This window comes from Palaemon carinicauda, chromosome 7 (genome assembly GCF_036898095.1).
Source record: "Palaemon carinicauda isolate YSFRI2023 chromosome 7, ASM3689809v2, whole genome shotgun sequence".
NCBI classification, from domain to species: domain Eukaryota; kingdom Metazoa; phylum Arthropoda; class Malacostraca; order Decapoda; family Palaemonidae; genus Palaemon; species Palaemon carinicauda.
This window is the reverse complement of record NC_090731.1, coordinates 170,392,277-170,415,726: the sequence shown is the minus strand read 5'-3', so window position 1 is coordinate 170,415,726 and position 23,450 is coordinate 170,392,277. Positions and strand designations below refer to the sequence as shown.

The 23,450-nt window shown below is 44.9% G+C and overlaps 1 protein-coding gene across 1 annotated transcript in view; it reads left to right on the top strand.

Annotated features, from left to right (window-relative positions):
* Gem2 (Gemin 2) overlaps positions 1-23,450 on the top strand; it is a 45,142-nt gene that overhangs the window by 18,153 nt on the left and 3,539 nt on the right. The window contains exons 5-6 of the mRNA XM_068376420.1: positions 5,672-5,824; positions 6,285-6,464. Coding sequence (XP_068232521.1) covers positions 5,672-5,824; positions 6,285-6,464 — 333 coding nt within the window. The remainder of the gene's footprint in view (positions 1-5,671; positions 5,825-6,284; positions 6,465-23,450) is intronic.

Below are 23,450 nucleotides of genomic sequence, written 5' to 3'. Positions count from 1 at the left end.
ATGAACTAGTGTTTAGTCTCTTTCCCAGCCACTGAATTTTTTATCTTAATATATGTTTTCTGTTTTTTGCTGGTATTAATGAGATGCATTATACGACTGATTTCGCAATTACTACCTTTTTATGAAGGGTAGAATTGCGTGTTTCAGGTAGAAATCAGTAAAAGTTTCGATTTCAGTGAAATAAGTGCAAAACAGAAAATCGAAGTGATAAAGTGATATGCGCAAAGTGTTACAGTGTTGCGTCCGAGGGTTCGTCTGTTCGTGCCTGTCGTTCACCTAGTCCGGGACCTCTTGCAAGCTCCCAAGCCCAGGGGAGAAGTAATGTCGAACGACTTATGGGTTCGAGAGGCCTTGATCAACGAACAGACGTTTCCCTCCGTGGTTTCGGGCGTATCTACCCAAGATCGCCCCACCCACACACAGACGAGAGAGCCCATTTATTCCTCGTCTGCGGAAGAGGTTTCTCGTAAGAAACCATGGACCAAGGTCTCGCGGCTTATTAAGCGCAAGTCGGTCCCTTCCGCGCAAGTTCAACGGCCCAGTTGTAGCCACTGGTTCAGTTCAGACTCGCTGCAGTCTTCCGACGACTGCTCACCTCCTAAGAGAGGCAAAGCGGTACCGCATCAGGCAGTCACACCGTCTGTTGCCGCACCTGCTCTTGTAGACCCTAAGTGGTCTTTGCTGCTGACCATGCAGCCTCAGTTAACGTCATTGATGCAGGACTTTCGTGCGGAGAAGGTTGACACTGCACCAACCTCTAGCCTACAACCAACCACGGTTGTGCTTCCTGTGGACGCTGAGGCGACCTTCTGCCGCACTCCAGCTGAGAGAGTCCCGCCACCCATGCGTTCCAGTGTACCCTGCCAGCCGCATGTTGACGTTCAGCGACGCACGGAACCTTCCGTGACGTTCGCGAGGTACAACAACAGTCTAAGTTGTTTTGTTTTGACGCGGTGCGTCAACCTCCGCATTCTAGAGTTGTTTTGACGCGGTGCGTCAACCTCCGCATTCTAGAGTTGTTTTGACTGCTCAGTCTAGACAGTCAAAGCAGTCTCGAGTGGACGCTGTACGTCCTCACGCACCTGTTGTGGTTGACAGTTCAGTTGTTGACAGTTCACAGACTGTCAAGCAGTTACATGACGTTGCATTCTGGTCCGCTACTAATGCACCAGTGAGAGACTCAGCTTTTATCGGACAAGGTTCCTGTAGATGAGGAAGTTGCTGTTCTCCCTCCTACTGATATTCCCTTGAGGACTCTGTCAGATGGAGAGGAGCCTTAAGCTGCTTAGCCTCCTATGGACTTTAATTAAATCATGATGATTTTTTTAAGGATCTTCGTCCGGATCTTGTAACTGCTGCTCCTCGTTCGCCTTAACGTCAGAACTTACACTAGGCCTAGCTACTTCGAAGCCGTTGTTTTTAAGCTAGTGCTCTCTCGCTCTCCTAGAGAGCGTTACGTTGGCTAGGCGACTGGTTTTTTCACCAGGAGGAGTTTGGGGGATACAGCCTTTGATTTCCCTTCTTTTAAACTGGTTTATAGAGCGAGAGTCTGATATGACACGAGAGAAGTTCTCGACTTGGGAGTTCATGCCTCTGCCCAGATAGACTTCTCAATTCTGGTAGACTCTCCCTGGCGCCTAGCCAGGAGACGCTCCAAGTTGTTTACAGGTCAACTTCTCAGCTTTTGTCGAGCCTTTGAAGTTTTGCTGTACTATTATGTCACGCATAACAAGGCTTTCAGGGATGGTAAACGGTTCCGCCTCAGTCGCTAACCCCGTCTGTTGCCACACCTGCTCCCGTAGACTCTAAATGGGCTTTGCTGCAAGACATGCAGTCCAAGCTTGGGTCCTTGATAGAGGACTTAAATGCGGAGAAGAACCTTCTGGCCGACAACCTTCCAACCGGTCGCTTCATCAGGCAGTCACACCGTCTGTTGCCGCACCTGCTCCTGTAGACCCTAAGTGGTCTTTGCTGCAAGACATGCAGTCCAAGCTTGCGTCCTTGATAGAGGACTTAAATGCGGAGAAGAACCTTCTGGCCAACAACCTTCCAACCGGGCGGTTGTGCGCCCTGTTGACGCTGAGGTAACCTACTCGCGTCTGCCAGTTGAGGTGGTTCCTCCACCGATGCGACCCAGTGTGGGTTGCCAGCCGCACGTTGACGTTAAGCGACGCTCGGAGGTGGTTGTTGACGTTCAGGACGTTCAACAACCAGCAGAGGTGACTTGTTGTGACGCAGTGCGTCAACCTCAGCAACCCGGTAGGGTGTTGACTGCACAACCCAGACGGTCTAGACAGTTTCGGGTTGACGCTGTACTTCCTCGCGCACCCATGGTTGTTGACAGTTCACAGACTGTGCAGCAGTTCCATGATATTGCGTCCGGCTCCGTCACGCATCCACCAGTGCGACCGGATTCAGCGAGTCAGACGTTGCCCACTCCGTTGCCGTTTCCTCATCAGTTTCGGATGAGGAACCATCTGATGAGGACGTTGCTGAACAAGACGATCAGCCCCCAGCCCTGCTATCCATCCAGAAGATGCTGAAGAAGGAACGCTGCTCAGTCAGGCTGTGGATGAGTCTGGTAGGGACGCTGTCATCCATGGATCAATTTGTGTCACTAGGAAGACTACACCTCCGTCCTCTTCTATACCATCTAGCTTTTCACTGGAAAAAGGACAAGACGCTAGAAGCGGTCTCGATCCCGGTTTCCGAAAAGATAAAGTCTTGTCTGACTTGGTGAAAGGACTATATCAACCTAAGAGAGGGTCTTCCCCTGACTGTTCAGACTCCCAACCACGTTCTCTTCTCGGACGCATCGGACGTAAGCTGGGGTGCGACATTAGTCGGTCGGGAATGCTCGGGAATATGGAACTCGAGTCAAAGGACAATGCATTTCAACTGCAAGGAGCTACTGGCAGTACGTATGACCTGGAAAAGCTTCAGGTCTCTCCTTCAAGGCAAAGTGGTGGAGGTGAACTCGGACAACACCACGGCTTTGGCGTACATCTCCAAGCAAGGAGGGACCTACTCTCTGACGTTGTACGAGATCGCAAGGGACCTCCTCACCTGGTCAAAAGGTCTAGACATATCACTAGTAACGAGGTTCATCCAAGGCAACTTGAATGTCATGGCAGATTGTCTCAGTCGGAAGGGACAAATAATTCCAACAGAATGGACCCTCCACAAGGATGTATGCAAGAGACTTTGGGCCACCTGGGGCCAGCCAACCATAGATCTCTTCGCAACCTCGATGACCAAGAGGCTCCCAATATTTTGCTCACCAATCCTGGACCCAGCAGCAGTTCATATAGATGCCTTTCTCCTAGATTGGTCACATCTAGATCTATATGCATTCCCTCCGTTCAAGATTGTCAACAAGGTACTGCAGAAGTTCGCCTCTCACGAAGGGACAAGGTTGACGCTAGTTGCTTCCCTCTGGCCCGCGAGAGAATGGTTCACCGAGGTACTTCGATGACTAGTAGACGTTCCCAGAACACTTCCCCTAAGGGTGGACCTTCTACGTCAGCCACACGTAAAGAAGGTACACCAAGGCCTCCACGCTCTTCGTCTGACTGCCTTCAGACTATCGGAAGACTCTCGAGAGCTAGAGGCTTTTCGAAGGAGGCAGCCAGAGCGATTGCTAGAGCAAGGAGAACATCCACCCTTAGAGTCTACCAATCGAAGTGGGAAATCTTCCGAAACTGGTGCAAGTCAGTATCCGTATCCTCGACCAGTACCTCTGTAACTCAAATAGCTGACTTCCTCTTATATCTGAGGAAAGAAAGATCTCTTTCAGCTCCCACTATCAAGGGTTACAGAAGCATGTTGGCATCAGTCTTCCGTCACAGAGGCTTAGATCTTTCCAACAATAAAGATCTACAGGACCTCCTTAAGTCTTTTGAGACCACGAAGGAGCGTCGTTTGGTTACACCTGGTTGGAATTTAGACGTGGTACTAAGATTCCTTATGTCAGACAGGTTCGAACCGCTACAATCAGCCTCCCTGAAAGATCTCACCTTAAAGACTCTTTTCCTGGTATGCTTAGCCACAGCTAAAAGAGTCAGTAAGATTCATGCCTTCAGCAAGAACATCGGATTCTCATCCGAAACGGCTACATGTTCTACAACTTGGTTTTCTAGCCAAAAACGAGCTGCCTTCTCGGCCTTGGCCAATATCGTTCGATATTCCAAACTTATCGTATGGTTGGAAATGAACTAGAAAGAGTCTTATGCCCTGTAAGAGCTCTTAAGTTCTATTTAAAACGAACTAAACCTTTACGAGGCCCGTCTGAAGCTTTATGGTGTTCAGTTAAGAAACCATCTTTGCCTATGTCAAAGAATGCTTTATCCTTTTTTATCAGACTGTTAATACGAGAAGCTCATTCCCATCTGAATGAGGAAGACCAAGCTTTGCTGAAGGTAAGGACACACGAAGTTAGAGCTGTCGCAACTTCCGTGGCCTTTAAACAAAATAGATCTCTGCAAAGTATAATCGACGCAACCTATTGGAAAAGCAAGTCAGTGTTCGCGTCTTTTTATCTTAAGAATGTCCAGTCTCTTTACGAGAACTGCTACACTCTGGGACCATTCGTAGCAACGAGTGCAGTAGTGTGGTGAGGGCTCAACCACTACAATTCCCTAATTCCATAACCTTTTTAATCTTTCTCTTTAAATGTTTTATTATTGTTTTTGGGTTGTCCGGAAGGCTAAGAAGCCTTTCGCATCCTACTTGATTTGGCGGGTGGTCAAAGTCATTTCTTGAGAAGCGCCTAGATTAGAGGTTTTGATGAGGTCCTGTTGTATGGGTTGCAACCCTTGATACTTCAGCTCCTAGGGGTCGCTTAGCATCCTAAGAGGATCGCGAGGCTCCGTAAGGAAGACGTACTTAAAAAGGCAGAGTAATTGTTCAAGTCGACTTCCTTACCAGGTACTTATTTATTTTATGTTTGTTATTTTGAATAACTGCTAAAATGAAATAAAAAATCCTTAGCTCATAATAATGTAAACAATTATTGCTGGTCTCTACCCACCCCCCTGGGTGTGAATCAGCTTATATAATCACCGGCTAAGTTTAATATTGAAAAATGTTATTTTTATAATAAAATAAATTTTTGAATATACTTACCCGGTGATTATATATTAAAGGACCCTCCCTTCCTCCCCAATAGAGACCCAGTGGACCGAGGAGAAAATTGAGTTCTGTGTTTACATTGAGTACTGAGTACCTGCACGACAGATGGCGCTGTTGATGTACACCCCCTACCTGCTTAGCGATCGCTGGCGGATTTTGAACGTAGAGTTTTCTGTCGAGCAGCAGAGCTGCAGCTTATATAATCACCGGGTAAGTATATTCAAAAATTTATTTTATTATAAAAATAACATTTTTCATAGTAAACCTTTCTACAAAAACTTTAAAATCATACTGTATTGTTAAGGGCATGGTACAGTATAATGAAACAAAATTAAAACATTTCATTATTCACTATACTAAACTTTCAAAATTGCAAATTCCCAGGAATGTCATCATCTGCTTGGGCATAACATCAAAGTATTTCTAATAAATAGGTAAAAGTTTGCTTATAGGAAACTGTAACCTTAAAACATAAGAAAACTAAGCTTTTTTAATTTAATGGTCATAATAACTATTTCTTTGTATTTTGTATATCTTTTAGCCTGGCATCAAATGTATGGAAGATTGGTGCAAGTTTTGTTTTGGAAATAGTTTCCAGCTCGCCCTGTTGAACAAGGCTGGCAGCAGCACTCCAAAACCAGAGCTAATAGAAGGTCACCAGCCTCTTCTCAGTATTGTCTTGAATATAAAGCAGGTTTGTTGATTCATTTGTTTTTAGTATTATATGCAAAAAATTCATTAAATATCTGTTGTTTTCATTTGATTCATTCCTTTTTGTTATTAGAGTTTTTGTAGAATTTTCAGAAAATATTCAAACATTATACAGGAACTGTTAGTTATTATTTTAGCTTATTTCTCTATTGTATAATGATAGGACTTTACAATTATGTTTTCAATCTTGTTATTAGAGTTTTTGTTTAATTTTTAGAAAGTATTCAAATATTATACAGTAACTGTTTGTCATCATTTTACCTTATTTCTCTATTGTATAATGATATGACTTTATGGTAATGTTTTCAATCTTGTTATTAGAGTTTTTGTATAATTTTTAGAAAGTATTCAAACATTATACAGTAACTGTTAGTCATCATTTTAGCTTATTTCTCTATTTTATAATGAAAGGACTTTACGATTATGTTTTCAATATCTTTCAGAGGGGTATTGAAAACCTCTTAGAGTGGCATTCCCAGTGGCTAGAGGTGCTGGGATTTTCAAAGCCCCAAGGACAATGGTTTTATGCTCTTCTTGCGTGCCTGGAAAAGCCCGTCACACCAGAAAGCTGTGCTCAAATCCGTCATATTGCTAGGATGTGTGCGAAGATAAGAGCATCACTGGTAAGTGTGAAATTGAAATTTTATGCATGAATATCCTTAATGCGTAGGTTGTACAAGTACAAAGTAGGGAGAATTTGAATATTTTAGTAGAAGAGTGCTCATATTAACCCTTTTACCCCCAGGCTTTTTGGAAATTTCCAACCCTTAACCCCCAGCGGTTATTTTTTTTCAAGCACATTTTGCAGTATATTTTTTTTAAATTGCTCTAACAGCCTTAATTTTTGTCATAGAAAGGTCAGGTTGGTCTCATTCTCTTGGAAAATGCCTGACGTTTTTCAAAAAATTATCAAAAATATGCTAAAAAAATAGCAGTTTTTTGCAAGGACGTACCGGTACGTCCATGGGGGTAAAGGGATGAGTTTTGTGAAATGTACCAGTACGTCCTTTGGGGGTAAAAGGGTTAAGGACCCGTTGTACAATCTGAAAACCATTCTCTCTGATTCAAACAAATAGTTCTACACACATAATTGGGGTGACATTATTATTATTATTATTATTATTATTATTATTATTACTACTACTAGCTAAGATACAACTCTGGTTGGAAAAGCATGATGCTATAACCCGAAGGTCTCCAACAGGGATAATAGCCCAGTGAGGAAAGGAAATAAGGAAACAGAATTACAAATTTCTTATTACTAGATAATGAAATGAATGACATTGCAGTAATAACTTGTCAGTTTATGGCAGACATATAGGTTTGTATGCAATTTTCTTTTACAATTTTAAACTTTTGTTTTCCTTCAGAATACATTGGAAGTAGATTAGAAAATTTCATTAAGTTTGATAAGTAAAAATGTAATTTATGCTTGCTTATCATAAGTATTTATCATAGAATTAACTTTGATAACTGAGAAATTTGAGAAAAACTGAAAATATTTATTCTTTTCTTGGATTTATCACAAGTTTTCCAGCCGTACGGATAAGATCTTTATACACTTAGGTGACATACAATTTCATTAGAAAGCGGAGAATAATTTTTACCTACTTGGAGACTTGATCACACATCTTTATTATTATTATTATTACTTGCTACGCTACAACCCTAGTTGGAAAAGCAAAATGCTATAAGCCCAGAGGCCCCAACAGGGAAAATAGCCCAGTGAGGAAAGGAAACAAGGAAAAATATATTTTATGAACAATGACATTTAAATAAATATTTCTTATGTAAACTATGAAAACTTTAACTAAACAAGAGGAAGAGAAACAAGATAGAATAGTATGCCCGAGTGTACCCTCAAGCAAGAGAGCTCTAACCCAAGATAGTGGAAGACCATGGTACAGAGGCTATGGCACTACCCAAGACTAGAGAACAATGGTTTGATTTTGGAGTGTCCTTCTCCTAGAAGAGCTGCTTACCATAGCTAAAGAGTCTCTTCTACCCTTACAAAGAGGAAAGTAGCCATTGGACAATTACAGTGCAGAAGTTAACCCCTTGGGTGAAGAAGAATTGTTTGGTAATCTCAGTGTTGTCAGGTGAATGAGAACAGAGGAGAATCTGTAAAGAATAGGCCAGACTATTCGGTGTATGTGTTGGCAAAGGGAAAGTGAATTGTAACTAGAGAGAAGGATCCAATGCAGTACTGTCTGGCCAGTCAAAGGACCACATAACTCTCTAGCGGTAGTATCTCAACGGGTGGCTGGTGCCCTGATCAACCTACTACCTCTTTATCTAAAAGAAATGTTGAAATTTCCTGTGCATAATTTATTACAAATGCATTTATATCAGGACTCTCATAACTTGAGATCTCATTGGCCAGAATTGTCTGATGTCGTTGATACTTCAGGATTAATTTGTCTCGTGTAGTTGAAATGCTGGATTTCAATTTTTATTTCTAGTCGAAAGGTCGACATACAGACATAAATACAGTACATACATACACACACAGATGCACACACAGACACACACACACATATATATATATATATATATGTATATATATATATATATATATATATATCATAATTCGCGTGAATTAATTCGTTGCTCCTGCTGCCAAAACCTTACGTGGCTGATGTTTTTCAACAAAATTTTGCAGGGTTTCCTACTTTTTCAACATTTCCCTTTTTTCACCTGAAGCAAAGAGTTTGTCACTCTGTCCCTCCTTCTCCTCTAATGAAATCTCCTCTGCTACATCTCCTATAGGGGACTAGGAAGGAGTACATATATAAGGAAAAATAAGACCCTTCCAGCAGGGCCGCATTATCCATAAGTCCGGCTATGTTGAAGTCTAGGTGGCCAGCAAGAGCAGAATCTGAAGGCGGTATTACGCAGCAATTTTTTTCAGGTAGTGTGAGCCGTTTGTCGCGCATTTTCAGTGCTCACTCGAAACCTCGTGGTTCTGTCATGGGTTGATACAAAACTGCCTTCCTGTCGGTTTCTAAGGGATTTCCTCCCACCAGTGAGTGAGTGTCCCTATTTTAAATGATGAAAGGTATGTTTTCGAGGAAAGCCAATAAATTTAGACTTGAATTCTTCCTAGCTGTACAAACCTGAGCACTTTAAATCCAGTTTCGTACCCCAACCACCCATCTCATTGCTAAGCCTGAAGGACAAAAGTGACTGTTCAATCACTAACCCTCTGTCATGTTAAGGATTCAGTGGGTTTTTTTAGCATCACTAAAGACTCAGTATTCCTATTTTAAAGAAATTGGGTTTGTATTGCCAGGAAAATATGGAAAATTACTTTTTAAGATCTGTTATACATTACTACCTTTGGTTACGAGTGACTGAACATAGGTAAATTGATATACGAGCTTAAAAATTAAAGTTGTTTTGGTAGTATTGTATCGGTCTTCAAGCAAGATTTCCCTCCCTATGCATATTTCTTAGGGCAAGTATCGTAAGAATGAGATTAACCCCAATGTGCAGAATATCTCCGGTGTAATGAAATGCTGCCTGCAAGTCTAAAATTAATACGCTTTAAATGTTTTATATGAGTCTAGCTATGGCTCTAGGGATAATATATGGTACTGTATATAGTATTTACTTTTGTGTGTGTGCTATCAGTTTTTAAACTAGGCATATATAGATAAACCGGTGTGGTCCTTGGTAACTTCTTTTTCCTTTTATTATAATTTTCTTATAGAGGAGAGGACAGACAAAAGCCATTAGGTATCTTTTAGAAGGGGAAATGGTCTAAAGCTTTTGGAAAAGGAAAAATTAAAAATTAAGGTTGTTGTGGCTGATGTGGCAATGTCCCTGACTGGTGAACGCCAGACTGGGGCTCAAGTCCCACTCAAACTTGTTAATTTCTTTAGTCGCTGCAACCTAACTATCCTTGTAAGCTAAGGATGCAGGGTTTTGGGAGTCTATAGGTCTATCTGCTGAGTCACCAGCAGCCATTGCCTATCCATCCTTGGTCCTAGCTTGGGTGGAGAGGGGCTTAGGCGCTGATCATATGTATATATGATCAGTCTCTAGGGCATTGTCCTGCTTGATAGGGCAATGTCACTGTCCCTTGCCTCTGTCATTCATGAGTGTCCTTTAAGGGTAATTGTGATTCGAGGTTCAGAAAAAAAAACCTACAGTATATGTAGGTATTACACCAGCTGGGAAGATCAGTAAAAAAAAAAGTACAGTAGCACCCCCTCTAATGGGAGCACTAGCAAGAAGAATTATAGCTTTTGCAGTGGCTATTTCACGAAGCTATAATCTCTTTTTAATGTGACACTCCGGGAAGCACCACGAACAGGATGGCCAACCCAAGCATCCATAACTACGGCGACAACAGAATGTATGTGGTCCATCATGCAAGCATGAGAAATGACGTGGACGACCTTCACGGCTTCGCATAAAACCAGAAAAGAGTTGCCATGTAGTACCTTTTTCATTTAATTTCCTTTCGTTAAATTGTTTTACAGTATTCTTTTTCCATTGTGAATTAATAATTTGATCTTATTTCTGATGTTAGGGGTTATAATGTACAGTAAATTGTTCAATAATTATCATTACAAACCTTTAAAAATTAGTGTGGGTGTGAATTTATGGACGTGTGAAACCCGTCGAGTGAATTTCCTTTATTTATTTTGGGAAAATTGCTTTGTAATACGAGTACTGTACTGTATTTTAGTTTGTGAGCTCGCCGAGAACGAATTACTCACAACAGAGGTGCCACAGTATGGTATTCTGTACTCTCAATTATATTGATTATTCAAGATATTTTGTATGCTAGTGGTGATCATGAACAGTATTCTTTGGAACATATAAAACCTGTGAAGTTTATAATGATGGTTCCAAACCAATAGTTGTAGAGTTGTTCTGGTTACAAATTTTTGCAATTAATTTGTCGTTCAGTATTATCAAATAAAAGCTGCTACAGATTTTTCAATATTAAACTTACCCGATGATCATATAGCTGTCAGCTCTGCTGCCCGACAGAAAAAACCTACGGGCGGAATACGCCAGCGATCGCTATACAGGTGGGGGTGTACATCAACAGCGCCATCTGTCAAGTAGGTACTCAAGTACTCGATGTCAACATAGAACCAATTTTCTCTCTGTCGTGCCACTGGCAAGACCTACTAAATACGCTGTTACTAACTGGATTTGTTTTCACAACGATTTGGTGAAGTACACTATTCCAGTTTTGAGCTTTCGCTATGCAGGGGTTTTATCTTCATTTCAAAACTTGAACTCGTTTTGGATAGATTTAATTATGGTGACGAAGAGAGTATGGACTCTCTTTCACTTTTAAATGGCCGACCCTTCCCTTAGACGGAAGTGTGTTTAGGTTTTTGGTAATTTTGCTTAACACGTTATAGATCTATATATTTTATATCTCTCCGCCTTTATAGGCCTCTTCGATTAACTTTCCATTTATTATAAACATATAACAATAAATTTTTATGTTTGTTTATATGCGACCTTTCCTGATATAGGCGGTCCTAACTTGGAACCGAAGTTAATTAACATTGAGCCCGTTATATCGTATTTAACCTTTAAAGAATTTAATACTTTTTAAATTTTAATGTTTTATGAAAGAATTTCTTTGATAGTCTCGTACTGTTTTCAAAGATGAACTAACGTTTAGTTTTTAGTCTACGCAGTTGTTGACGTTCAGGACGTTCAACATGCGCTCTATCGTTACGATAGAGAGAGAGTGTGTCACGGTTTCACTTTGCAGTAAGAGTAAACCGATTCTGGCGTTTCGTTCATTCTTTCTTAGCTTAAATGGTTTAAATTCTAAATTAAAGGAACTTTTTATTTGGAAAACCTTTCAGTTTTTTCCTTTAGCAAATAACATGTTTTAACGATATATAATTGGGCTCTTCTCTCAGGTGCGAAATCAAGAGAGAAAGAGAGAGAGAGATAGAGACGGAGGGAGAGAGAGGAGATTAAACGTTTCGTTCAAGCTGGTAACGTTGTTCTCGTTTTTTACTCTCCTCCCTAGTCGCTGTAGGGGAAGAAGGTAAAACGTTTCTAGGGTTTTATTCTTGTTCCCAGGCTATGTGCGGTGAGAGATTGTAAACGTAGTTTATTTGATCTAGTGTTTAGTCTCTTTCCCAGCCACTGAATTCTTTATCTTTATATATGTTTTCTGTTGCATTGTACGACTTTTTTCGCAATTACTACCTTTTAATGAAGGATAGGATTGCGGGTTTCAGGTAGAAATCAGTTAAAGTTTCGATTTCAGTGAAATAAGTGCAAAACAGAAAATCAAAGTGATAAAGTGATATGCGCAAAGTGTTACAGTGTTGCGTCCGAGGGTTCGTTTGTTCGTGCCAGTCGTTCACCTAGTCCGGGACCTCTTACAAGCTCCCAAGCCCAGGGGAGAAGTAATGTCGAACGACTTATGGGTTCCACAGGCCTTGATCAACGAACAGACGTTTTTCCCTCCGTGGTTTCGGGCGTATCTACCCAAGATCGCCCTACCCATACAAAGACGAGAGAGCCCATTTATTCCTCGTCTGCGGAAGAGGTTTCTCGTAAGAAACCATGGACCACATCTCGCAGCTTTTTAAGTGCAAGTCGGTCCCTTCCGCGCAAGTCCAACGGCCCAGGTGTAGTCACTGGGTCAGTTCGGACTCGCTGCAGTCATCCGACGACTGCACACCTCCCAAGAGAGGCAAGGTGGTACCGCAACAGGCAGTAACTCCGTCTGTTGCCGCACCAGCTGTTTTAGACCCTCAGTCACAACGGACAGTAGCGCCGTCTGTTGCCGCTTTTGTAGACCCTAAGTGGTCTTTACTGCAGTCTATGCAGACTCAGTTAGCTGCGGTTATGCAGGAGTTTCGTGCGGAGAAGGTTGACTCTGCTCCCGTTAGCCTACAACCTGCCACGGTTGTGCGCCCAGCTCACGCTGAGGCTGCCTGCTCCCACACTCCGGCTGCGGAGAGCTCCACCACCGATGCGCAGTCGACCCTGCCAGACGCATGTTGACGTTAGCCGACGTGCGGCACCCTCCGTCGACATGCGTGAGCTACCGCATCAGCAGTGGGAAGGTGGAGTCAAGCTGCCGTGTTTTGACGCGATGCGTTAGTTTCCACAACCCACGGCAGTCCCCACCACGCACCACCACTCCGCTTTGGTTGTTGCCTGCTCCCACACTCCGACAGCGGAGAAGGTTGACGATGCACCGGTTTGCCTACAACCTGCCACGGTTGTGCGCCCAGCAGACGCTGCGGCTGCCTGCTCCCACACTCTTGTTGTGAGAGCTCCTCCACCCATGCGCAGTCGACCCTGCCAGACGCATGCTGACTCCCACAGACACACGGAGCACTCCGTTGCCGTGCGTGAGCTACCACAAGCTGCCGTGTTTTGACACGGTGTGTCAGCCTCCGCAACCCACTGTGGTTACCGCCACTCGCCCGCAGCAGACTAGTCAGTCAGGAGTTGAGGCTTCCCCACACAGCTTTGGTTGTTGCCAGCTCACAGACTGTCAAGCAGTTACATAACGTTGCCTTCTGGTCTGCTGCTAATGCACCAGTGCTGTATGTCCTCACGCACCTGTTGTGGTTGACAGTTCAGTTTTTGACAGTTCACAGACTGTCTAGCAGTTACATAACGTTGCCTTCTGGTCTGCTGCTTATGCACCAGTGAGACCCTCACTGAGATAACCTAGCTTTTCTCGGACATGGTTCCTGTAGATGAGAAAGTGCTGTTCTCCCTCCTACTGATATTCCTTTGAGGACTCTGTCATTTGGAGAGGAGCCTTAAGCTGCTTAGCCTCCTATGGACTTTAATTAAAGCATAACAAAGCTTCCAGGGATGGTAAATGGTTCCGCTTCAGTCGCTAACCCCGTCTGTTACCACACCTGCTCCCGTAGACCCTAATGGGCTTTGCTGCAAGACATGCAGTCCAAGCTTGTGTCCTTGATAGAGGATTTTTTACGGAGAAGAACCTTCTGGCCAACAACCTTCCTACCGGTTGGTTGTGCGCCCTGTTGACGCTGAGGTATCCTACTCGCGTCCGCCAGTTGAGGTGGTTCCTCCACCGATGCGACCCAGTGTGGGTTGCCAGTCGCACGTTGACGTTAAGCGACTCTCGGAGGTGGTTGTGGACGTTCAGTGTGTCACTAGGAGGACGTTCAACAACCAGCAGAGGTGACTTGTTGTGACGCAGTGCGGCAACCTCAGCAACCCGGTAGGGGGTTGACTGCACAACCCAGACAGTCTAGACAGTTTCGGGTTGACGCTGTACTTCCTCGCGTCCCCATGGTTGACAGTTCACAGACTGTGCAGCAGTACCATGATATTGTGTCCGGCTCCGTCACGCATCCACCAGTGCGACCGGATTCAGCAAGTCAGACGTTGCCCACTCCGTTGCCGTTTCCTCATCAGTTTCGGATGAGGAACCTTCTGATGAGGACATTGCTGAACAAGACGATCAACCCCCAGCCCTGCTATCCATCCAGAAGATGCTGAAGAAGGAACGCTGCCCTGTCAGGCTGTGGATGAGTCTGGTTAGGACACTGTCATCCGTGGTTCAATTTGTGTCACTTGGAAGACTACACCTCCGTCCTCTTCTGTATCATCTAGCTTTTCACTGGAAAAGGACAAGACGCTAGAAGCGGTCTCGATCCCGGTTTCCGGAAAGATAAAGTCTGGTCTGACTTGGTGAAAGGACTTTATCAACCTTAGAAAGGGTCTTCCCCTGACTGTTCAGACTCCCAACCACGTTCTCTTCTCGGACGCATCGGACGTAGGCTGGGGTGCGACATTAGGCGGTAGGGAATGCTCGGGATTATGGAACTCGAGTCAAAGGACAATGCATTTCAACTGCAAGAAGCTACTGGCAGTACGTCTGACCTGGAAAAGCTTCAGGTCTCTCCTTCAAGGCAAAGTGGTGGAGGTGAACACGGACAACACCCTGCTTTGACGTACATCTCCAAGCAAGGAGGGACCTACTCTCTGACATGGTACGAGTTCGCAAGAGACCTCCTCACCTGGTCAACAGGTCTAGACTTTTCACTAGTAACGAGGTTCATCCAAGGCAACTTGAATGTCATAGCAGATTGTCTCAGTAGGAAGGGACAAATAATTCCAACAGATTGGACCCTCCACAAGGATGTATGCAAGAGACTTTGGGCCACCTGGGGCCAGCCAACCATAGATCTCTTCGCAACCTCGATGACCAAGAGGCTCCCAATAGTTTGCTCACCTATCCCGGACCCAGAAGTAGTTCATATAGATGCCTTTCTACTAGATTGTTCACATCTAGATCTATATGCATTCCCTCCGTTCAAGATTGTCAACAAGGTACTGCAGAAGTTCGCCTCTCACGAAGGGACAAAGTTGACGCTAGTTGCTTCCCTCTGGCCCGCGAGAGAATATCTCACCGAGGTACTTCGATGGCTAGTAGACGTTCCCAGAACACTTCCCCTCAGGGTGGACCTGCTACGTCACGAACCGCTTCAATCAGCCTCCCTGAAAGATCTCACCTTTAAGACTCTTTTCCTGATATGCTTAACCACAGCTAAAAGAGTCAGTGAGATTCATGCCTTCAGCAAGAACATCGGATTCTCATCCGAAACGGCTACATGTTCTACAACTTAGTTTTCTAGCCAAACACGAGCTGCCTTCTCGGCCTTGACCAATATCGTTCGATATTCCAAACTTATCGTATGGTTGGAAATGAACTAGAAAGAGTATTATGTCCTGTAAGAGCTCTTAAGTTCTATTTTAAAACCTTTACGAGGCCCGTCTGAAGCTTTATGGTGTTCAGTTAAGAATCCATCTTTGCCTATGTCAGAGAATTCTTTATCCTATTTTATCAGACTGTTAATACGAGAAGCTCATTCCCATCTGAATGAGGAAGACCAAGCTTGGCTGAAGGTAAGGACACACGAAGTTAGAGCTGTCGCAACTTCCGTGGCCTTTAAACAAAATAGATCTCTGCAAAGTATATTCGACGCAACCTATTGGAAAAGCAAATCAATGTTCGCGTCCTTTATCTTAAGAATGTCCAGTCTCTTTACGAGAACTGCTACACTCTGGGACCATTCGTAGCAACGAGTGCAGTAGTGGTGGGGGCTCCACCACTACAATTCCCTAATTCCATAACCTTTTTAATCTTTCTCTTGAAATGTTTTATTAATATTTTTGGGTTGTCCGGAAGGCTAAGAAGCCTTTCGCATCCTACTTGATTTGGCGGGTGGTCAAAGTCATTTCTTGAGAAGCGCCTAGATTAGAGGTTTTGATGAGGACCTTTAGTATGGGTTGCAACCCTTCATACTTCAGCTCCTAGGAGTCGCTCAGCATCCTATGAGGATCGCGAGGCTCAGTAAGGAAGACGTACTTAAAAAGGCAGAGTAATTGTTCAAGTCGACTTCCTTACCAGGTACTTATTTATTTTATGCTTGTTATTTTTGAATAACTGCTAAAATGAAATACGGAATACTTAGCTCATAATAATGTCAACATGTAATGCTGGTCTCTACCCACCCCCCTGGGTGTGAATCAGCTATATGATCATCGGGTAAGTTTAATATTGAAAAATGTTATTTTCATTAGTAAAATAAATTTTTGAATATACTTACCCGATGATCATAAATTAAAGGACCCACCCTTCCTCCCCAATAGAGACCCAGTGGACAGAGGAGAAAATTGGTTCTATGATGACATCGAGTACTTGAGTACCTACTTGACAGATGGCGCTGTTGATGTACACCCCCACCTGTATAGCGATCGCTGGCGTATTCCGCCCGTAGGTTTTTTCTGTCGGGCAGCAGAGCTGACAGCTATATGATCATCGGGTAAGTATATTCAAAAATTTATTTTACTAATGAAAATAACATTTTTACTGCCTCCAGAAATAAGGTTGAAAGCTTCAAAACTATTGGCTCAAAAATTATATGGTACAATAAAGATTTTCATTACATGAATTATATGAACTTAATGTAAATGTTGAAACGTGTTGGATCCCTTCGTATGTGGATGTAAAGCGAAATGAAGATGTGGACAAAGTAGCTTAAAGGGCACCTCTTGACCTGATCAGAGATAACCATCGTCATCAATTACTTCTGATATTTCTGAAACCTTTCATCTTTAACAAATGGCAGATATTTGGTAGAGTGAATATGGAAATGGTAAATGAAAGCAAGACAAATCCCTCATTGGAAAATATCTTTCTTTGAATTTTTTGTTGGAGTATTTCTACCTCTTCGAATTGGCCATCCTCATTTGACACGGAGATATTCAGGAATAACTATGACCCAGTCCTTGTATGCAGAGAATGAAGTTCAGCATTCACATTTAATGTTTTTTGTGAATATCCAAACTTCAACCAACAGCAAATGTCAAGATTTTTAAATGAATCATGTATCGAAACTTTGTCAGTGTCCTCAACAATCTCAATTTACTCCATTAGGAATTTCTTTTAAAATTGTAATCTATTAGATAAAATTTAAGCATTTTTGGGTAGCCTTGTAAGAGTCAGATATTCAGACTAGGTGTTCTAGTGGATTTGCTTAGTAATATTGATAATGATAACAGCTAGAAAAGTGGCGAGATTGCTATAATTGGAAAGATGTGGGGCTTCATAGATGAACTCGCTACCGTGTACCGAATATAACAGATGTTACAAGCTGTGCTTTGTATTACAAAATATATATGATGTGAAAGATTTATATGCTGTAATGTATTACAAGAGCGAATTGGAAGGGAGGGGAGAACATTTGTATTACCTTGAGGGATTCACTGGACTGTTTAGCTGGAGTAGAAAGCCTGAAAGAAAACAACTTTATGCATCTACATGCTGTATGAAGTCAAGAGATCAATGGACTGGTAAATGAGGATATTCCTTAAGTGGAGAAAGCTAAGACTTTTGATTGTTACATAAGGTCTGCGCTATTCTGTGCACCAGAAATGTGATGACCATAAAGGAAATGAGGAATTTTAAAAGGTATGAAAGTAGAATATTAAGATTCCTGGCCAGAAGAGAGGAAATTGGTTTACAACTTGGAAAGTGGTAGAGAAATGTGTACAGAGGCTGGAGAAAAGGCTGAGATCAATTTCAACATGTAAGAAGGAATAAGAACAGTTAACGTGAAGAGTAGTATGTATAAAAATAGTAGGACCTGCAATATTAGAAAGAATAGGACGGACTACCTGATAGGATTTCAAGCACAGAGCTCTGAGTGAAGAGGACTTTTTTCACATAAAACTCCTTAAACATAATTTCAATTTTTCAATATTAAACTTACCCGATGATCATATAGCTGTCAGCTCTGCTGCCCGACAGAAAAAACCTACGAGCGGAATACGCCAGCGATCGCTATACAGGTGGGGGTGTACATCAACAGCGCCATCTGTCGAGTAGGTACTCAAGTACTCTATGTCAACACAGAACCAATTTTCTCTCTGTCGTGCCACCGGCAAGACCTACTGAATACGCTCTTGTTTTCTGGATTGAATTTCACGTTATTTGGTGAAGTATTCATCTCTAGTTATTAGCTATCGCTGTGCAGAAGTTATCTTCAATACTTCCTTGCATTCTTTTTTGGATTTGGATTATTTGTTGACGACTTGGATAGATTTTGAATTCCCCCCTTTGACTAATTCAAGATGTCTGACCCTTCTCAAGTCCCCAAGTACAGGAAATGTAGCGCTAGGGACTGTTCAAGGCGTCTTCCCAAGGCCTCTATCGATCCGCACACCGTTTGTTCCAATTGTAGGGGTAAAGCCTGTCAATTGGAAGATCGATGTGAGGATTGCGATGGGCTTTCGGAATTCGGGTTTCAAGAATACCTGAAATATGCACGTAGGCTAGAGAAGGATAGGCTCAGGAGGAGTTCGTCTCGCTCTATTGATTTTTCCTCTCCCCATGCCCCTCAACCTATTCCTTCCCCTGTAGTGGTTGCACCCGACCCCCCTGCTAGCTCTCATCAACCTTCAATGGCGGATATGATGCGTGCCATTCAGGCTCTAGGTGAGAGAGTCGAGTCATTGGCTAATGACCGCAATCAACTCATGGCTGATGTCAGAGAGTTGAAAGGTAAAAGTGCAGTGGGAAGTGAAGTGAGTGTCAGTGCAGTGAAAAGTGTCAGTGTTACGCATGAGGGTGCGTCTGTTCGTGCCTGTCGTCCTCCCAGTCCGGGACCTCTTGCAAGCTCCCAAGCCCAGGGGAGAAGCAATGTCGTACGACCAAAGGGTTCGACAGGCTTTAATCAGCGTACAGACGTACCCTCCGTGGTTTCGGACGTATCTTACCGAGATCGTCCCACCCACAAGAAGACGAGTGAGCCCATTTTGTCCTCGTCTGCGGAAGAGGTTTCTAGACAGAAACGATGGACCAAGGTCTCACGGCCTCTTAAGCGTAAGGTCCCTTCCGAGCTAGTCCAACGGCCCAGGTGTAGCCACTGGGTCAGTTCGGACTCGCTGCAGTCCTCCGACGACTGCACACCTCCCAAGAGAGGCAAAGAGGTACCGCAACAGGCAGTAACTCCGTCTGTTGCCGCACCCGCTGTTTTAGACCCTCAGTCTCAACGGACAGTAGCTCCGTCTGTTGCCGCTTTTGTAGACCCTAAGTGGTCTTTACTGCAGTCTATGCAGACTCAGTTAGCTGCGGTTATGCAGGAGTTTCGTGCGGAGAAGGTTGACACTGCTCCCGTTAGCCTACAACCTGCCACGGTTGTGCGCCCAGCTCACGCTGAGGCTGCCTGCTCCCACACTCCGGCTGCGGAGAAGGTTCACGCTGCACCCGTTAACCTACAACCTGCCACGGTTGTGCGCACAGCAGACGCTGAGGCTGCCTGCTCCCACACTCCGGCTGTGAGAGCTCCTCCACCCATGCGCAGTCGACCCTGCCAGACGCATGCTGACTCCCACAGACGCACGGAGCACTCCGTTGCCGTGCGTGAGCTACCACAACAACAGGAGGGTGGAGTTAGGCTGCCGTGTTTTGACGCGGTGCGTCAGCCTCCGCAACCCACGGTGGTCTCCGCTATCCTTCCACAGTCGGGTGTAGACTCTTTGCGCACCCACTCAGCTTTGGTTGTTGCCAGTTCTCAGACTGACCAACAGTGGCATGATGTTGGGTCCAGTGCAGCCACGCATGCACCCGTGCTGCCGGACTCAGCCGTCCAGCCCACTCCGTTGTCTCTTCCTCCTCAACATTCAGACGATGGTATCTCTGATGATGACGAAGCTGCACATCTTGACGACCAACACTCCGACATCGAAGAACCCAAGACCACGCCTCCCTCCTTAGACTTTAGGAAAGTGCTTGCGCTCTTTAAGGATTTGTATCCAGACCAGTTTGTGTCTGCAGCACCACGCTCTCCTCCCTCTGAGTTCGCTTTAGGCATGCAGTCAGCAGCTCCTGCCTTTACGAAGCTCGTACTCGCTCGCTCGTCCAAGAGAGCTTTAAGGGTACTGGGAGAGTGGTTGCAGTCTAAGAAGCAGTTGGGAAAGACTTCCTTCATGTTTCCCCCGGTCAAGCTTGCTTCCAGATCTAGCGTCTGGTATGCCACGGGAGAAGTTCTCGGCTTGGGAGTTCCTGCCTCTGCCCAGGGCGACTTCTCAAGTCTAGTAGACTCTCCCCGCAGGCTGGCTATGAGATGCTCCAAGATTTGCTGGACCCCTTCGGACATGGACCATCTTATGAAGGGAGTTTTCCACGCTTTCGAGGTCTTTTAACTTCCTGGACTGGTGTTTGGGAGCATTGAGCAGGAAGACCTCCCCTTCGGATAAGGAAACTTCCATGCTCATCATGTCCTGCATGGACAAAGCCATTCGGGATGGGTCTAGTGAGCTTGCGGCTTCTTTCGTGTCTGGGGTACTCAAGAAGCGAGATCACCTTTGCTCCTTCTTATCAGCTGGAGTCACCCCATGTCAAAAGTCGGAGCTGATGTTCGCTCCACTCTCTAAGTGTCTCTTCCCTGAAGAGTTGATCAAGGAGATTGCTGCCTCCTTGATCCAGAAAGACACCCATGACCTGGTGGCGTCTTCCGCACGCAAATTCACACCTTTGCCCTCCGTACCTAGACCTAGGATGGACACGCCAGCTTCAAGGTTCATCCCGCCCTTTCGTGGCAGAGCCTCCAGCAGAGGAGGTGCTCGTGCCGGAAGTCAACGTGGGAGCAAAAAGAAGGGTTCCAAGTCCTCTAGAGGCAGAGTCTGACTGCCATCCTCTTCAGACAGCAGTGGGAGCCAGGCTCAAGAACTACTGGCAGGCCTGGGAGAACAGGGGCGCAGACGTACAGTCTGTGAAGTTACTCAGAGAGGGGTACAAGATTCCATTCTTACGCAAGCCCCCTCTAGCAACGACTCCCATCAACCTCTCTCCCAGGTACAGAGAGGAGGAAAAGAGGCTAGCTTTACAGCAAGAGGTGTCTCTCTTACTACAAAAGGGAGCGGTAGTCATAGTCCGGGACCATCAATCCCCGGGCTTCTACAACCGCCTCTTCTTAGTGCCGAAGAAGACAGGAGGGTGGAGACCGGTGCTAGACGTCAGTTCTCTGAATGTCTTTGTCACAAAGCAGACATTCACCATGGAGACGACAAAGTCGGTTCTAGCATCGGTCAGGAAGGAAGACTGGATGGTCTCGTTAGACCTAAAGGACGCGTACTTTCACGTCCCCATCCACCCAGATTCCCAACCTTTTCTAAGGTTCGTTTTCGGGAAGGTCGTCTACCAGTTCCAAGCCCTGTGCTTTGGCCTAAGCACGGCACCTCTAGTTTTTACCAAACTGATGAGGAATATTGCCAAATTCCTACACTTAGCAAACATCAGAGCCTCCCTCTATTTGGACGACTGGCTTTTAAGAGCTGCGTCAAGTCGTCGCTGTCTGGAGAATCTACAGTGGCCTCTAGATCTGACCAAGGAATTGGGTCTCCTGGTCAATATAGAAAAGTCCCAACTCGTCCCATCCCAAACTATAGTTTACCTAGGCATGGAGATTCAGAGTCAAGCTTTTCGGGCTTTTCCGTCGGCCCCCAGAATCAATCAAGCCCAAGAATGCATCCAGTCCATGCTGAAGAAGGACCGGTGTTCTGTCAGACAGTGGATGAGTCTGATAGGGACGCTTTCATCACTGGACCAGTTCATCGCGTTAGGGAGACTTCACCTTCGCCCCCTTCAATTTCACTTAACTGCTCACTGGAGAAAGGACAAGACGCTAGAAGCGGTCTCAGTTCCTGTTTCCGAGAAGATGAAGTCGTCACTGACTTGGTGGAAGAACAACATTCTCCTCAGGGAAGGTCTGCCACTGGCTGTTCAGACCCCCGACCACCTTCTCTTCTCGGACGCATCGGACACGGGCTGGGGTGCGACGTTGGACGGTCGGGAATGCTCGGGCACGTGGAATGCGGTTCAAAGCGAGTTACACATCAACTGCAAGGAGCTACTGGCAGCTCATCTGGCCTTGAGAAGCTTCAAGTCCCTCCTTCTAGGCAAGGTGGTGGAGGTGAACTCCGACAACACCACAGCACTGGCGTACATCTCCAAGCAAGGAGGGACTCATTCGATGAAGTTGTACGAGATCGCAAGGGACCTCCTCACCTGGTCAAGAGATCGAAACATATCCCTTGTAACGAGGTTCATTCAAGACGACATGAATGTCATGGCAGACCGCCTCAGCCGGAAGGGTCAAATCATCCCAACAGAGTGGACCCTTCACAAGAATGTATGCAACAAACTATGGGCATTGTGGGGCCAACCCACCATAGATCTGTTTGCAACCTCGATGACCAAGAGGCTCCCAAATTATTGCTCACCGATTCCGGACCCAGCAGCTGTTCACATAGATGCCTTTCTTCTGGATTGGTCCCATCTAGACCTTTATGCGTTCCCCCCCGTTCAAGATTGTCAACAGAGTACTGCAGAAGTTCGCCTCTCACGAAGGGACAAGGTTGACGTTGGTTGCTCCCCTCTGGCCCGCGAGAGAATGGTTCACCGAGGTACTGCAATGGCTAGTAGACGTTCCCAGAACACTTCCTCTAAGAGTGGACCTTCTGCGTCAGCCGCATGTAAAGAAGGTACACCCAAGCCTCCACGCTCTTCGTCTGACTGCCTTCAGACTATCGAAAGACTCTCGAGAGCTAGAGGCTTTTCGAAGGAGGCAGCCAGAGCGATTGCTAGAGCTAGGAGGACATCCACTCTCAAAGTCTACCAGTCGAAGTGGGAAGTCTTCCGAAGTTGGTGCAAGTCCAAATCAGTATCCTCAACCAGTACCTCTGTAACTCAGATAGCTGACTTCCTGTTATACCTAAGGAAGGAAAGATCCCTTTCAGCACCCACGATCAAGGGTTACAGAAGCATGTTAGCAGCAGTCTTCCGTCACAGAGGCTTAGATCTGTCCAACAACAAGGATCTACAAGACCTCCTTAAGTCTTTTGAGACCTCGAAGGAGCGTCGGTTGGCCACACCAGGTTGGAACTTAGACGTGGTACTAAGATTCCTTATGTCAGCAAGGTTCGAGCCACTTCAATCAGCCTCTTTTAAAGATCTCACTTTGAAAACTCTTTTTCTCGTCTGCTTAGCAACAGCTAAAAGAGTCAGTGAAATACACGCCTTCAGCAGGAACATTGGATTTACATCTGAA